The sequence below is a fragment of the Clinocottus analis genome, unplaced genomic scaffold (assembly GCF_023055335.1).
Source record: "Clinocottus analis isolate CAN_PGR_092001 unplaced genomic scaffold, fCliAna1.0.p SCAF_14, whole genome shotgun sequence".
Taxonomy (NCBI): domain Eukaryota; kingdom Metazoa; phylum Chordata; class Actinopteri; order Perciformes; family Cottidae; genus Clinocottus; species Clinocottus analis.
Genome location: NW_027175865.1, coordinates 16,362,342 through 16,377,486, shown reverse-complemented (window position 1 = coordinate 16,377,486; position 15,145 = coordinate 16,362,342). Strand labels below are relative to the sequence as shown.

Genomic DNA, 15,145 nt, shown 5'->3' with positions numbered 1-15,145 from the left:
AAAGATCCATTGTGTGATTCCCTTTTTAAAATAACGTAATATAAATGTGCCGGTTCTAGTCGGACATCCTATAACGATTCCCAGTTTCCACATCAGTGGCTGCCTTGAGATATCCAGAGAGTTCATTCAACTTTAAAGAGAAGAAATAGCAGATTCTTCCTCTTTTTTAATAGTTGAACCCAAAAGAAGTATGAAAAAGTTTCACATTTTTATTTTATTGCTACTGCAAAATATCCCCTTTGTCTGCAAAGATGAGTAGCTTATTGTTTCAGTAAAATATTTGTAAATATTCTGAACAGACATTACTGAGTCCACTAATGAGCTTTTTGATTGATTTATGATCATAATGAGCAACTGTTGCATTGTTGGCTAAAGGCTAAACGGTAGCATTTAGCTAAACGGTGGTGTTGTGCGTTATCCTGTAACGTCACCTTTAGCTTTTAAAGAATGCAAGCTGTCATATTTCAACAATTGTACATCATTCATCGAAATGACAGTCAAAAGCCACGCCCCTCTATTTTTCCCATCTTGCGTCCATTTCCTGTTTGCTCGTTGGCTTCAAGCTCCGAGACATTGACTAAAACTCATGCAGTCTGCTTTTTGGGGACGGTGGCGAACACCTTGATCAAAACTGTCACCTTAATCTTGGCATATCTCGCTGATCCCGTTGTCCGCCTGCATGTTGGAGGTAATGCATGAGCGCGCTCAGGCTGTGTGTGTCGCGGCTGCTGCTGCTGCTGCTGGCTCGCTCCCAACACCGCCGGCTCATTACAGCGGGGGCCTATTTTTAGCACAGTGTGATTGAAATAGGGTCCCGCGGGAGAGTGGAGAGCTCAGCGGGAGGATTGGACGGGAGGAGGAGCTCGGAGGCCCCCCCCCACCTCCGTCCGGTCAGAGGGAATTGGGGTGCACAGCCGCTGTTTGCTGGTGTCACTGAGACCATCGCTGTTCCTCAAGAGGAGCTCGTTTGTGGCCATTAGTACCACACAGGCAGCCACAGCGGCGTGTGACACGCCACTCGACTGCTGGAAAAGAAGGAAAATGAAACGAGTTTGCATGTTTTTACAACGTGTCTTAGACATCCTCATCATTAATACAGATCTGTAAATCTGAATATATGCAGTCTCACACGGTCACAAAGCTGGATGTCAACCACAAAGATGTGTTGCTTCTTTCGTGTGTTTTTAATAGTTTTTGGGACAAAAAATGTTGCAATATCGGGCAACACGGACCGTATTGTTAGAGAAATGAACTTGTTGGTTTTCGTTTGTCCACGGGCCTCCGTTGATGACAATTTAAAAACCCTGCCTTATCCTTTAGTAAAGACGCGCAAGTGAAATACTGTTCGAGAGCAAAGTAGACTTTAATGGAATTGACCTCCAAAGCAGTGCGATTGCTCGAGGAATCTGAGAGATTTCAGTCAATCAATTCAAATGAGATCCGTGTCAACGTGCCGTTCCCTTCATTGTGTTGCCGGTGCAGTTCAAAACCAGTGATGTTTTTAGAATCAGCTGGGTCTACAATAACAATAATCCTCTCTAACGTTTCCATCTCTTTGCTCAGTGTGCTGTGCTCCTGTCATTAGGGTGTAATAGGCCAGACGTCTCGCCGGCAGGCCTCCGAATCATTCCACTTGGCACTCTGCTACCCCCACAAAGAAGGGGGATAAAGAGTGAAAATAATCAAAGGATCAGTGAAATTTGTTCTAGGAAGGCGCCGGCCAGTGCCTCCATTAGCAATATGGGGAGAGATGATATAGGCGGCGTAGGAGGGAAAGCGGGACCTTGGATGCTCCCTTTAACCGGCTTCTTCAGCCCATCGCCTGAGTCAGCTCGCGCTCTCTCGGCCATAAACTGCCACTTTTAATTTTCCCCGTACCCTCGCCCCGCCGCCACAGAGCACCTCTGCTGTTATTCTGACCGCCGGCAAGGCCCACCCTCCCGCACCCGTCGGCCTCCCTCTCCTCCCAGACGGTATTAGGACGAGAAAACGTTGATTCAGAACTGTGTGTTTGGAGCCAGCAATCATCCCTTCCTGCCGTCCTACTCCCAATCTCTCAGCCTTTTTGTACCATTACACTTTTCATTAAAGGGCTCACTGGCTGTGCTGAGTTGCGTTTATTATCTCACCGTAATGACTTCTGATGCATCGATTGCAAAATCGCGCAAGTTTAGCCGAACACGCCGACTGTGACCTCTGACCCTAATCACACTCGGTCTCCCGTACAGATATGGCTTTAAAATCACAGGGTATTTTTAAAAATATTATTTATTACTGCTGAATCCGCCCTTTCTGGATCTACGTTTACAACCTTTCTCTTGTCCTTTTTTTTGTTGCAGTCTTTGGAAGCAGTCCTGAACTTCAAGTACTCGGGCGGGGCGGGCAAAGTGGAGGGATACCACCGGGAGCTGTCTCTGGGAGTCCACGTCGACGTGGAGCCCTCGGTTTTCTTCACCAGAGTCAACACCCTCCCTGCAACCAGGTAACACATGAGTGACCTTCAACGTCTACGAGTTAATGATGTAGTCGGAGAAGTCCGTGGGCTTTGGCTGGATTAACCTTTTGATTCCCAAGAGGTTTCTGGCCGTTTTTCTTTGTCTCCTGTCACACGTGACTCATTACAGCCTCATTACACATCCATAGAGAACTCTCTACTTCTGTCTACTCTCAAAGTAGAGAGAACTCAAAAATGTCTTCTTTTTTTTATGCAGCGTACTCCTCTGATAGATGGTCTTGGACTTTAACCGATGATTTTTTTAATGTGTTTATTACTTACAAAATACTAACTTCATTATTAAAACACAAACATAAAAACTTGTTCCTCTTCAGGGGAGTGCTAAACCGTTTCTTAAATATTCCGTATTGACCGTTATAAACTTCAATTTTAGCCGTTTAACGGCGCACTCCGACTTCCGGTTTAACCGCAATTTTCTCCTTCAAAATAAAAGCACCTTACAACAAAACATGAAACCAAATACATTTTGCTTCTAGCAGACCAAAACATGCAACAAAAAACAACAATATTCATTGGCAAACAGTTTCTAACTAAAGCACACATTGAGTTACTTACAAATAATATGAGTTTATTGCATTGTTATTCATGACCAGAATGATGAATCTAAATGAATAAAACTTGGACAGAAATATTCAAAATAAACAAGAACATTATTAATACAGCAACACATTAATCAGAACAGTATATAATGTGCATAGTATGTACATATAGATGTGAATCAAATACATTTGAATGCTAACCCTTCCAGCTATTTGAGTATCAGCATATCTGTAGTTGAAGTGCCCAATACACACAACTACAAAGACTGTTTTTCACCTGAAGAAATGTGTTGTCGCTTGATTCACCTAATCTAATTCATTTCTTTTCGGCCAGTTGGCGTGCAACAAGCTTTAATTGTAACACTGACGAGATTATAGATGTATAAAGTTGATGCAGTTGATGCGTTTTCTATTCAGGCTGCACATCCAGCAACATAAGCATGAGGCCCCATACGAGCCGGTTTGACTTCCAGGAATCAGTCGTGTCAAATGGTGCCGCCCATTTACATTAGTGGCTCTTGCTCACCAGGGATCGTTGAAGTCTGTTTTAGTTGAGGTGAAGCAGAATCTGTCCAACGATCGGGGCTTTTTTTTATTGGTTCATGTTTAAACCCAGCAATTGTTGATAGAAAAGATAGAAATAACACTCAACCCGCATTGGAGTGCTCGAAAAGCTGGAAAAAAACCTCACAGCCGCTCTTGTCAAGGTAATTGGGAGAAAGATCTCCATTCTAAAGGCTCATTTAATCTCAAATATCATACAATTGCAGCTATTTTTTTTTCTCTGTCAATTTTGGTGAATACATATCGACCTTCTCTTCAAACACTGCGGCCGTATACTCACTATGACATCATCACTATCAAATAGGGGGACTAAGAAATGGCCAGTGGCAGACATGAATAGATACGGAAAGAATATGCAGTCTTTTTATTCACGTCCCCTTTCTCTACATGCATACTGTACATTACTGCAGACACCACATAACACATCCTCTACCGCACACACTCTCTCTCTCTCTCTCTCTCTCTCTCTCTCTCTCTCTCTCTCTCTCTGACTTCACTTTTCCAGCTCCCCAACTCTCATGGCAAAAAAAAAAAAACACAACCTCCAAGCGATGGAGACGGATTGTAGCCGAGTAATGACCACTTGAGGTGAGTCATTAGCTGTGATAATATCTACGGTTTAAGTCATCCATCTTGGCTCAGCGCTGACACGTGTGCATACTTAGAGAGATGCTGCGACGCCGTCGTCCCCGACACGCCAGCCTCAACCTCAACCGCACCTGCGACACGTCCGGTCGCACCGCGGCGACTCCCGAGCAGATCTCATTTGAGACGTGTTGAACCTGAAGGCCTCCTTGACGAGCTTTAAGGAGGTTACCTGCAGACCTCGAGTGAAATAAAGTGTATTTATGACAGGCTCTAATAATGGTGTGATAATAATATTACTGCTGATAAAAATTTAGCTATTTCGAGAAGCGCTTCTCTTGAGCGAAAGGATTATTTTAGACTGTAATCTAAAAATCTCAGGCTTCATACATTATTTGTGAGGGTTTCTCACCTGGATGGGTATTAAAGGAGAGAGAGAGAGAGAGAGAGAGAGAGAGAGAGAGAGAGAGAGAGAGAGAGAGAGAGAGAGAGAGAGAGAGAGAGAGAGAGAGAGAGAGAGAGAGAGAGAGAGAGAGAGAGAGAGAGAGAGAGAGAGAGAGAGAGAGAGAGATATTCGTTCTGGCTGAAACTTAGAAGAGAATTTGGAAGTGTTTGTTTGACATTGATCAGCAATATAGCAATATACCTTCGATCTGTTTTTGTGCTTCTGTGTCAATTATTCCTTCTTGCTCCATCCAGCCCCTCCTCTCTTTCTTTAAAATACAGTTTTTGACGGTCTTTTTTCAGTTTTCGCTGCCGTGTCCTAGAACATGCGTTCTCACTGTGATTCATGAGCATGTTCTCTCTTCCTCATCCATTTTTTCCCCTGTCCTTGTCTCATTATCTTGCTCTGCATCGTGTACATTTTCTGTATCCTCCTCCTTTTTTTCTGCTTTCCTTTGTGTTACGTTCACCTCATATGTTCTTGATTTATCTTCTACTACTCTGCACTGCTTCATACACAAGGCATTCTTCAGTTTCCTAATCCAAATAAGAATTATTGAGAGACATATTTGACTTCAACACATCTATATATATCGACGAACAGTATTCCAAAAAATTACAACGTTTGTACCATAGTCCTCATGGTTTAAATGATATAAAGATCAGAGAGTTTAAATTCTTAACTTCCGAAAGCCCGGCATCTTCAAAGAACTTCCCTGTCTCCAACAGTCCTGAGGATTTATTTCCTTCAACACAATGCAACGCTAGGCAGAATATTTCAACATAAGCACCCAGTGCGATGTTCACAACAACACAGGAGTTGGTGCAGTCATTTATCACCTGTTTGGTGCTGGTTACATAAGATGTAATCAAGGTAACCAGTGGATTTTATGTGTATAATTAAGGCTTTTGACAATGTGCTCCACTCCAATTAGCATAGCTGTACCGCATACCTCACCAGAAGGGGAGGCCTTCATCCGTGCCAGCTGTTTGTGGGTGAAAGACGCCGTGTGGGATCAGTTATTAATCTTTATTCTGCCCTCCTGGCATCGCTGCTGCAATCGGAGTAACAGTTGGACGGGTCCACTGGTTGTGTGGTGAAGCCGAATCGGTCCACAGAACATGAGAGGGGGGTTAATGGTTAGGTTTGTGTGTTTTGGCCTTGACAAATTAAAACCACAACTATACGGGGCATGCGTTTGTGTGCGACAAGTCACGAACATATCCAACAGTTACCAACCTCGCTTGTTACTCACAAACTTTCTCAACTGGCGAGCTGACCACGAACAGGATAGCTCGCTGGTAACATGTTAGCATCGACCAGCTAGCATTGAATCTAGCGAAAAGGCTAACTTACAGTCTATTTGTTTTACTGATGAGTTTTTTTTGTGTTTTTTTTTAAATAACGAGAGGCCGTTGACTCTGACTAAATGCAAGTATTTGTTCTCATGTATTCAGCATGTGAATGCGCATGAAACAAACTGGATTATTCAAGAGGATGGGGCTGTAAAAATGGTCCATTTACGCACACATTCGCTCGTCTCATAATTGATAGATATATTATAGATATTCTATACATACACAGCAAAAATTGGTTTAAGAGACTGATGTCATATTGAGGCAAAACGTAATATAGCTGATAGCAGGCTACATTATGCAAATATCCCACACTGTCAAGAAGCACAATAAGGTGTTCAGACTTCTCTGCTCCTCTCTGACCTCAAACTGAAATGTAGTTGCACTTGAAATCCTAAAAAAAAACAACAAAGTTTCATGTTTCCCCGTATTTTCACAGAAAGAAATATTTATGAACATTGTGAATTGTCCACAACAGAAGAGAAGCCACTCTGGCCAGACCAGAAGCACCTCGCTGTATAATGCATCAGTACAATCCACTACCACACCACAAACCAAGGCCGTACAAAAGAAACGGACGGGAGGTATTTCTCACAGGGCTACTGGGATTGTTTTACATTCTCATTTACCTCTCAATCCCTTTTGTTGTGCTCTCTCTCTCACTCGCTCACTTTCGAATGCTCTCTCCTTTCTGTGTCTCGCCCTTTCCTCGGGCCCTCTGTTCGTTCTTTATCGTCTCTTTTTTTTTTTTTTTACCCGGTCTCTGGTACTCTTTCCTCCCCCTCGGGCCTTCTCGCGTTGAGCCGTACACAAGGTGGCAGATCTGTTAGAGAAAGTGACGGAGAGCCTGGCTGTGTGACATACTCAGTGATCCATACAATACACACAGGGACCTGTTAAAATCCCATTCCTTCAACCTTATTCTTATTTCTGCCCTGGAACAAGAAAATGCATTGCCCCACAGGGGGAAGTGAACTGATGTGCTTTCGTCAAAGGTCACCCTGCGTATCATCTTTAGCGTCGTGTAACTCTAACGCTGCAGCTCGGTTGCCTTCAGCTCACACATGTGGCTGTAAACATGTTGTATTGCAACTACTTTTTCTGCTCATCTATTGCAGTCCATCCCCAAAAAGTGGGCCGTAACTCACCAGTTGGTCGCAGGCAATTTTTTATTCGCGTCAACAAATAAATTTGCTGAATTTCTTCCATCGTCTTTGATTAAATATTCATATGTGCAGTACACTTTTGAGCCACACGGGGAGCCTGAACGCTCACAACGTTGCATCTTATAAGAAACGCTAGTGTTTGTTTAATTGATGAGAGGATATGACAAACATTTGTTGCATTTATTTGGTCTCATTTATAAAACATTAAACATGCAGTATGTTTTTAATAATGCTTGAATAAAATATGAATAACTCAGATAAATGGCAATCTCGGTATTCATCGTTATATAAGGTGATTGGAGTTTAAACGGTTGGGAACTTTTCATCACGCACAAATTCGCTCTTCGCATTATTTATAGAAAAGTCCCGTTGTGATTTGAATTAATTGCCAAACACGCTGCAAATGCCGGCCAACCGGCGGCTGGTCCTTAGCTTCTTCTCACTGATTTATTAATCGTTAAACGTGGACATTCATTTTAAGTCAATTGTGACTTATTGGCTCCCGTAGAGCTAAAAATAGCCCGTCATTGACGGTCCTCTCAATCAAACCTGAGCGGAGCCGTGTGTGTGTGTGTGTGTGTGTGTGTGTGTGTGTGTGTGTGTGTGTGTGTGTGTGTGCGTGTGCGTGTGCGCGCAGAGGGAAAATCAGCACTTATTGACCACAGATTTTGCCAAAATGTCCGAGGTGCGCGGCCATTGATCTCTATGCCGTTTCCTCCCTCCCCGCGCCGTGTTTCCCACCCACGGCCTCCCAGCAGCGCCGTCCAAAGATGATGAGACTCTGGTATTCTTGCGGGTATTGACGCCTGCTTGTGGCCTCTCGGTGCCGGGGGTTAGAGAGTCGCATCCGCTGCGACGGTGCCCTTTTTCAAATCAATAATGGCAACAAATAAAAACGCTGACCTCACGGCTCATGCGGTCTGTGTGCTGGCGTTCTCGGAAATAGACGGTGGCATTCATTAACTGGCTCTTTCTGCCTCTTCGTTACACCACGGGGCTGTACCTGAGATGATCAGCGGTAAAGGTCTCGCTCGAGTGCTCGTCGCCGTCTCCTCATTTGCACTTTGTAATTTGCACGCTGTGGTCACGAGAAGTAGTCCCCGGCCCAACGCTGTTTTTCAGGCATTGATTCTCCCTCGATGGACGGTTGTGTTCGTACACTTCGAGCACAGAAGCAGGTCCGATGCGTCTTCACTTTGGATGACTTTGTTCCCCCCGCCGACTCGTCTCCTGAAGAGGAGTTTAAAAATTCACGGCCTGAAATGGAGACAAGTAGGTTGAAACACCAATTGGTGGTTTTTAATTATTTATTCACCTTAGATCCCGGTGCCCTGCGTCGGGGCTCAACAGGATACTTATCAAAAACAATTTGGTTCCATCTCGTTCAAAGTCACGATCGTCAGCGTTTTGTCCACAGAATCTGTGCACCGCCGTCCTTTTGAACTCGCACCCAAAGGTGCGACGCCACCTCCCCCGTCCGAGCCGATATCCCCGGCTCCTTCCCTTCAGTGCATCTTGGGTACTTAGTGCATGAGCAATGAGCCTGTGTTTCTTAACTGGCTCGTCTGATTGATCACCTCAGCTAAACGGCCCGGCCTATAAATCAGCACCTCGGCCCACTCGGGCACGTTAATCACGTCTGCGAACAAAGACAATGAGAGAAACACGGGCAGACCTTAAAAAATATGCTCCTTTTAATTGCTACGGCAGTTTATTAGGGACTTGGGCAAGCTCAACTTCAGCCTCCATTAACCCCGCGATCCAAGAAGCTGGGAGGGAGGAAGGAAGGAAGGGGAGGAGGAAGGAAGTAAGGGAAGGAGGGGCCCATGTGTGACCGGGAGGGAGGATGGGGAGCGTTTAATTTATATCTTCGCTTTTACGGGTTGATTCCACTTATTGCGAGTGATGACGTTCTAAAAATAACACGAGAGATTTTCTGCATTTTTCTTCTTTTTTTTTGTGTTCAGGGTCATATCACACTGAAGGACTAGACAATTGTGCAGTATTCACACATGGGCTGTGCTCAAAGAAAGACATTGTTAGTTTACTAACATTCTCACGTTTTTGTCGACTACTCGATCGGTTGATTTGATCGACAGTTGGCTCCTCCCCCTCTTTGGTTAATTATACTTTTTGTTCATTTTTCGTTCATGCTGAACAAATCATTCAGCCCAATCGTTCATTTAAAGTGGTGCTTCTTCGTGGAGAAACTACATTTTACAGATCTCTCCATTAGATTAACTAATCGATTAGAAGTCAACGAGTCTTTGTCGATGGAGGCTGGCGACGCTACGAAATGAAGATCTCATGTTCACTTTCCTCTCTTATAATCCGGGGTCATCTAATATTCAGGACCAATGTGGCAGATTTGTTCTCCATGCGATTGCTCGGTCTGGAATAGAGTGTATTATGATCTTAATATTCACAGTACTTTATTGCATGTATTTATACATGTTTTCATGTATTTATGACATACACAATCTTCTTTCAGAATACGTTTTCACTCACTTGGTCTCATTTAACCCTCCGTTTCTTTTGATTTGTATGTACCCATCTATGTATGTATGTATTATTCACGATGTATCTCTTTTTGAACATGTTCACTACACGCTCATCGCGTGTATCCATGTTTGTGTTTAAACTATATATTCATTCAATATTTATTTGTGGCCAACGTAATACACATAACATCAATGAACGCTCTGCATCTGGACTACGGCGATAGATTATGTTCTGTTTGACGTCCCTGAAAAGTGTGTATATTATGTTTAAATGCGTTAATGTAGTTTTAATGTCTTGTCTCATTCCTCCTGTCCAGCTCCATGAACTATTCATGAAACATCACAGTGGCTGCTTTGGACATTATGGTCTCTGTTTTGAGATATTCATTCCTTTCATCCATCATTAACGGGCAAAAAAAAGAGGAAGAAAAACCTCCTTGTGGGTTAAAATTAACTCTTTGAAAACCCCGTATCGAGTCTCCTGTCTTGATCTAAATCACAAATGTGCGCTCTTAAGATCTGCATGAGAAAAGCAGGCCCGGGATGATGCGGAGATGGACCGCTTCAGCCGAGCCTGCGGGCCTGATGAAAGCACCGCCACCTTTTTGATGTTATGACAAGGATCGATGAGTACTTCACGCCGCGTCTTCTCTTGATCTCGCGCACTTGCCGCGTGGGTGTATGTGGCCGTGTATTTTTAGATGTAATAATCACAACCTCACGCATGGAGTGTGTACTCTGGTGTACACGTAAGCAGGCCGTTATGCATATCGCTTATACGGACTTTGATGTACAAATAAGTCATTTTCAAAAAAAAAAAAAGGTGCACACGAGGCCGTACCGAGTAAACGAAGATATGTTTTTTATTAAATTTTTCATCCTGCCCTCATTTTTTGTGTGTCTGCGTTTGTCCACAGCACGCGCCAGTGTCATCTACTGCTCGACATCTTCAACCCCACCGAGCACGAGCTCACCGTCAGCGCCAAGAACAACCAGGACCTGGTCCTCCATGCCAGCGAGTGCCAGAGGTGAGTGGTGGCTTCTCCTCCTGCAAACTCATGCATATAGTGTTTATGGATGTAGTCCCATGTGGAGGTGACTCAGAGCAAAATGTCCTTCAGGTGGCGAGTTTATTCAGTTTATTCCCTCTCAGCGTTTTTTATTCTGTATTCTTTGTCACAAATTAAAGCAACTCACTGTCACTTTTTTTTTTCTTTACTTCACCTGTGACCTCGCAGGTACTCGCATTGCTCAAAGCCCAGCTTAAAGTTGAGATGGACTTTTAAAAAAAAGACCTTTAACGACCTTTTAGAGGTAATCCCGGGTCACGTTCCCACATCCTGGAAAACCTGGATAACAGTTGGACAATTTCCCAGTCATAGAAAACACGTGGGAAATTGGGACTTGTGTATTTCTAACCATCAGAGCTCCTCAAAACAGACAATAACAACAAGTAGCATGTTTGTTGAGGCGGTAGTAGCACGAGCAGAGCAAAGCTGTGGTTATTGCATATTTGCATGTTGTATAAGTTCTTAACTGAGGCCTTCTTTAGGCACGCAATATGCAGCTCCATCATGTTCTGAAATCCAAATTTCACACCAGATAATATTGAATCAATCAGATCAAGATTTAGGGCAAAGTAAAACCTGATCACGACATCCCTAGAGTTTAATTCTTCTCACAGGAATCATCTCAGGATTGAAATAGCAGACTCCTAAACATCATATTCATAACAAACTGGGAGAGAGGGAGAGAGGGATGTTGGTTTAGCTGCAGTTACAGATTGGATTAATTCCACCCCAATATTTTTCACGATGGAGTTTTTCAGCTTCTTTTTTTAAGCTTCAGGGGTTCCTCACTAATCTGTAAAGAGCTGCTAATTCACCAAAAACAATTTCCTTCGTCTGTTTTTTTCGGTTTTAGTGTCTCAAAGAAATATGAGGGAAATCTAGCCCTCAAATGAGTTCATCCCTCACGTGGCTCCCCTGTTTTGCATTTGCAAGTGACGGGCAGCTATACTGAACCTACACGCACACACACACACACACACACACACGCACACGCACGCACGCGCTATCATACCTTTGGTGTCACTGTAAAGTGGCACATTAAGATTCCTGTCAGCGTCGCCTCTCTGAGCAGAGGTACGCTGTTGGTGACTCAGAGGCCTTTCTCCACGGGGGAGGAATGTTATTATTTGAGGAGCATTAGGGGGCGGAAAGGGATCTTTTCAGACGGAGCCAAACAGCTCATCACTTGACTCAATCCAAATAATCTTCCCTGTGCAGAAGTGACTCTGTTCAGATAAGCTTACGAGCATTTTCAACCATCACAAATAACATTTTAGGATCACTTCAGATCTCTCTCTCTCAAAAAAAAGTTGCATTTAAAGGTACCGTTTTATTTACATGTGGAAGTTACACAATAACTCGCGCTGCATAACGTCGTGCAGGAATGTTGTGGAACCAAGTCATCCTTTCTCAAAGTACATGTTGATTTCAAATTAATTCAACTTTGACTTTAGAGATAATGCTTTGGTCGTTTACAGTGCCGTTCACACTGGTATAAGTGATGTCATACCCACACCGCTTCATGATTGCTGGTTCGTTGGACTACATTGCTTCAATATACTGTATCTGTGTTTTTTGTTTTTCTCTGTTTTTCATGAAACCAATCACACCAGAGACTGAAGGCCTTTCTGCTACAGAAAAGCGCTCCGCTTTTAACGTTTCCACAAGCCTCTTGACAGAGATTTTGATCTCCAGGTACCACGCTGGTTATCCATTTACCTCCCGCTGCTCTGCCTGTGTTGAACTTTGACAGACTGTAAGCACTACTATCAAAAGTTACGCGGTGATGTATGAACATGTAATATATGTAAGTAATACATCAGACTCTGGTCTCCTCAGTTATTTTCTTGAACAAAGCAACAGAAAGACAAAGTCATGCTATCTGTTACCGTCACGTAATCCCCCACATCGCAGAGCTTAACCCATCTCTTACTGATGTCACCACCAAGTCAATGTTACACACAAGGACTTAAGTAGAGGTCTGAGTGCATAATGCACCGGTTGTATAATTGATTTAAAAAAGATAAAAGAAAGAAATTGATACAATATGACACAATGTGCCTCCGAGGCAAAAAACGTCAAGTCTGGTAACAACTGCAGTGGCGTGTATATATAGACTTGTATGTCTTTTTACCCTTTTGACTGACATTCCCTGCGGACCCGGCCTTTGGCTTCGACTCCCCCAATCGGCGCTTCCATCCCGCACAGATGTTTTCCTCCGGCCTCGCAGACATATTGATTCATTATCAGAAGATTAGCTCGGATCCAGAATATTGATTCATTCCACAGTATTCTTTCTAGATGCCCCCGCGATGCGACGTCACTCATCCCTATCAGGGTTGTTGTTTTTTTTAGCAACATGCCGATCGTTTGCTTTTGACACGTGGATTATTCAGCGCCCGGTCGGGTTTCGCATACAGAGAGAATCGCGGCTCTCTCCGTCTGCTGCACCATATTGTGCTCGTCTCTTCACCTCACCCTCTCTCCACGTCACACGGCTCCGTTGTTTCTTTCCTTGTTCGTGTGACGAATGAGGTGTCAAGCCGCGAGATGTTCTCCGGATTCTCGATCCAGGACTGGTGAAGCTACGGCGGACACCAAAAAACAACAACCTGTGAATCACCATTGCTTTTCCTCCTGCAACAAATGCGTCTTAATTGTTTCCGTTGTGGTGACACGCATGGAAAAATAGAAACGCCGTCAAGCATGGCGAGACAAAAAGCCGCTTGAACAGCAGATTTAGTAGTTTCTGGACTTGTGTCTGTATGAGGGGAGCACGAGAGCCGTCGCCTGGTGGAGAGTGGCGGGTTGTAACTTCCCTTCACTGGACGCGCTGCCAAAAGACCGAACAGGCCGCGTTTGAGCAGTTGGTTGAGTCGGTGGATCGTGTGTTCTCCCTCTGTGGAGGCGACACGTGGAGGACTCGGAGGGGGGACGACTGAGTGCTGCTTTCATCTTCTCATATCGTTCGCGGACATGTCTTTTACAAGGTCTTTATCCCCTTGATAGTGGGTTCTGTAATGGCGAGCGGGGGAAAAAAAGTGAAGCACCTCGGAGTGTGAACGGTCACTTTGATGTTCGGCAGCCCAAAGAGGTTTTTCCAGATTCTCCAGGCAGCAGAGCGCCGTTCTCGGTTAACCGTCTGGAATAGTTTGTTTTTCTATAGTACATCGTGTAGTACTCAAATGTATAGTCAATATTTAGTTTGAAAAGAAAAACTGTTGTTACAGACAACACTTCTACTCAGAAAACAATAATACAAAATTTGATATTAGACATTTATTAAGAAATTTATTTCCATTTTATTCATATATTCCACTGTTTGTGTGAACCTAAGACTCTTGGTAAAGCATCACCGAAAACAGTTTGTCCACATGAGTAAAGTTATGTTCTTCAGCTTTTGTGAAACATGATGAAACATAAGTTAGCAGTCTATGTTCGGCTCATCATAATAAAATGACACAACACAAAGGGAACAGTTCCCATCATTAGATGCTTTTCAACTGCTGGTGTGGGCCATTATAGCCACACAATCTCAGTAAGTTGAGCCTGATATCGGACAGAGGTGTCTTCCATCCTCTGAACGTTTCCCCTCTACCAATCGCTGTCGACCGACACGTCCACCTTTAATCTGAAGGCATTTTAAATGACTGATGCGTAACCGGGGTTTTATAAGTGGAGCAGGGCGAAAATAAAAAACAAAAATGTCGGACGATTTTGAGAGGTCATGCTGTCTATGGCTGACGAGGCTTGACTACGCAAGTCCCGCCCACGGCGCTGATTGGCTAAGGTCTCGGCCAAGGGAAAGTAAGTTGGGTAGTTGGGAAAGAAATCAGATGCATTTAGATTATTATTGCAATATAATACTACAAGGGAGACCTTTCTATACTGTCTCCTTTTTTTCTATCGTATTTTATTGAAATTTCTGTATGCGGTGCATTATAGTGCATTACTACCCTCCTCTGGATTTGCAAAAATATTAAAGTCGGTCCGGGTCACCCACGTTTTCATGATGACGCCCCCAATTTTGCATTAACTTGTCAGAATGCCGTCTATCAGTCTATCGAAACGAGCGCCGGATCGCAAATTAGCTGCTCGCTGCAGAACATTAAACATGCAAACGCACCCGCGAATGTCACTTAAATCCGGTTCGATTGCCGGCGGGGTCTTTACTCTTCAGCACCGACGAAGAGCACGCCGTGTGACATAGAGCCAGTGTTCAGTACTGGGGCTCAGCCGGCCAGCTGCTAGCGATCCGTCACACGCGCCCGTCCAGCCAGATGAGAACGTTTCTAATATTGGATATCAATCATTTCTTGGGTAAAGATTATTAAAAATAATGACACAACTTTGACAATTAAAAAAACAAACAACTGTCTGTCTGATGAGCAGCTGTTAGCTGGTT

At 43.8% G+C, this 15,145-nt stretch overlaps 1 protein-coding gene across 4 annotated transcripts in view; it reads left to right on the top strand.

Annotated features, from left to right (window-relative positions):
• The window catches only part of trappc9 (trafficking protein particle complex subunit 9), a 167,097-nt gene that overhangs the window by 77,358 nt on the left and 74,594 nt on the right, over positions 1–15,145 (top strand). For all 4 annotated transcript variants that reach the window (XM_068576081.1, XM_068576080.1, XM_068576083.1 and 1 more), the window contains 2 exons: positions 2,340–2,482; positions 10,588–10,698. In XM_068576081.1, the coding sequence (XP_068432182.1) occupies positions 2,340–2,482; positions 10,588–10,698 (254 nt within the window). The remainder of the gene's footprint in view (positions 1–2,339; positions 2,483–10,587; positions 10,699–15,145) is intronic.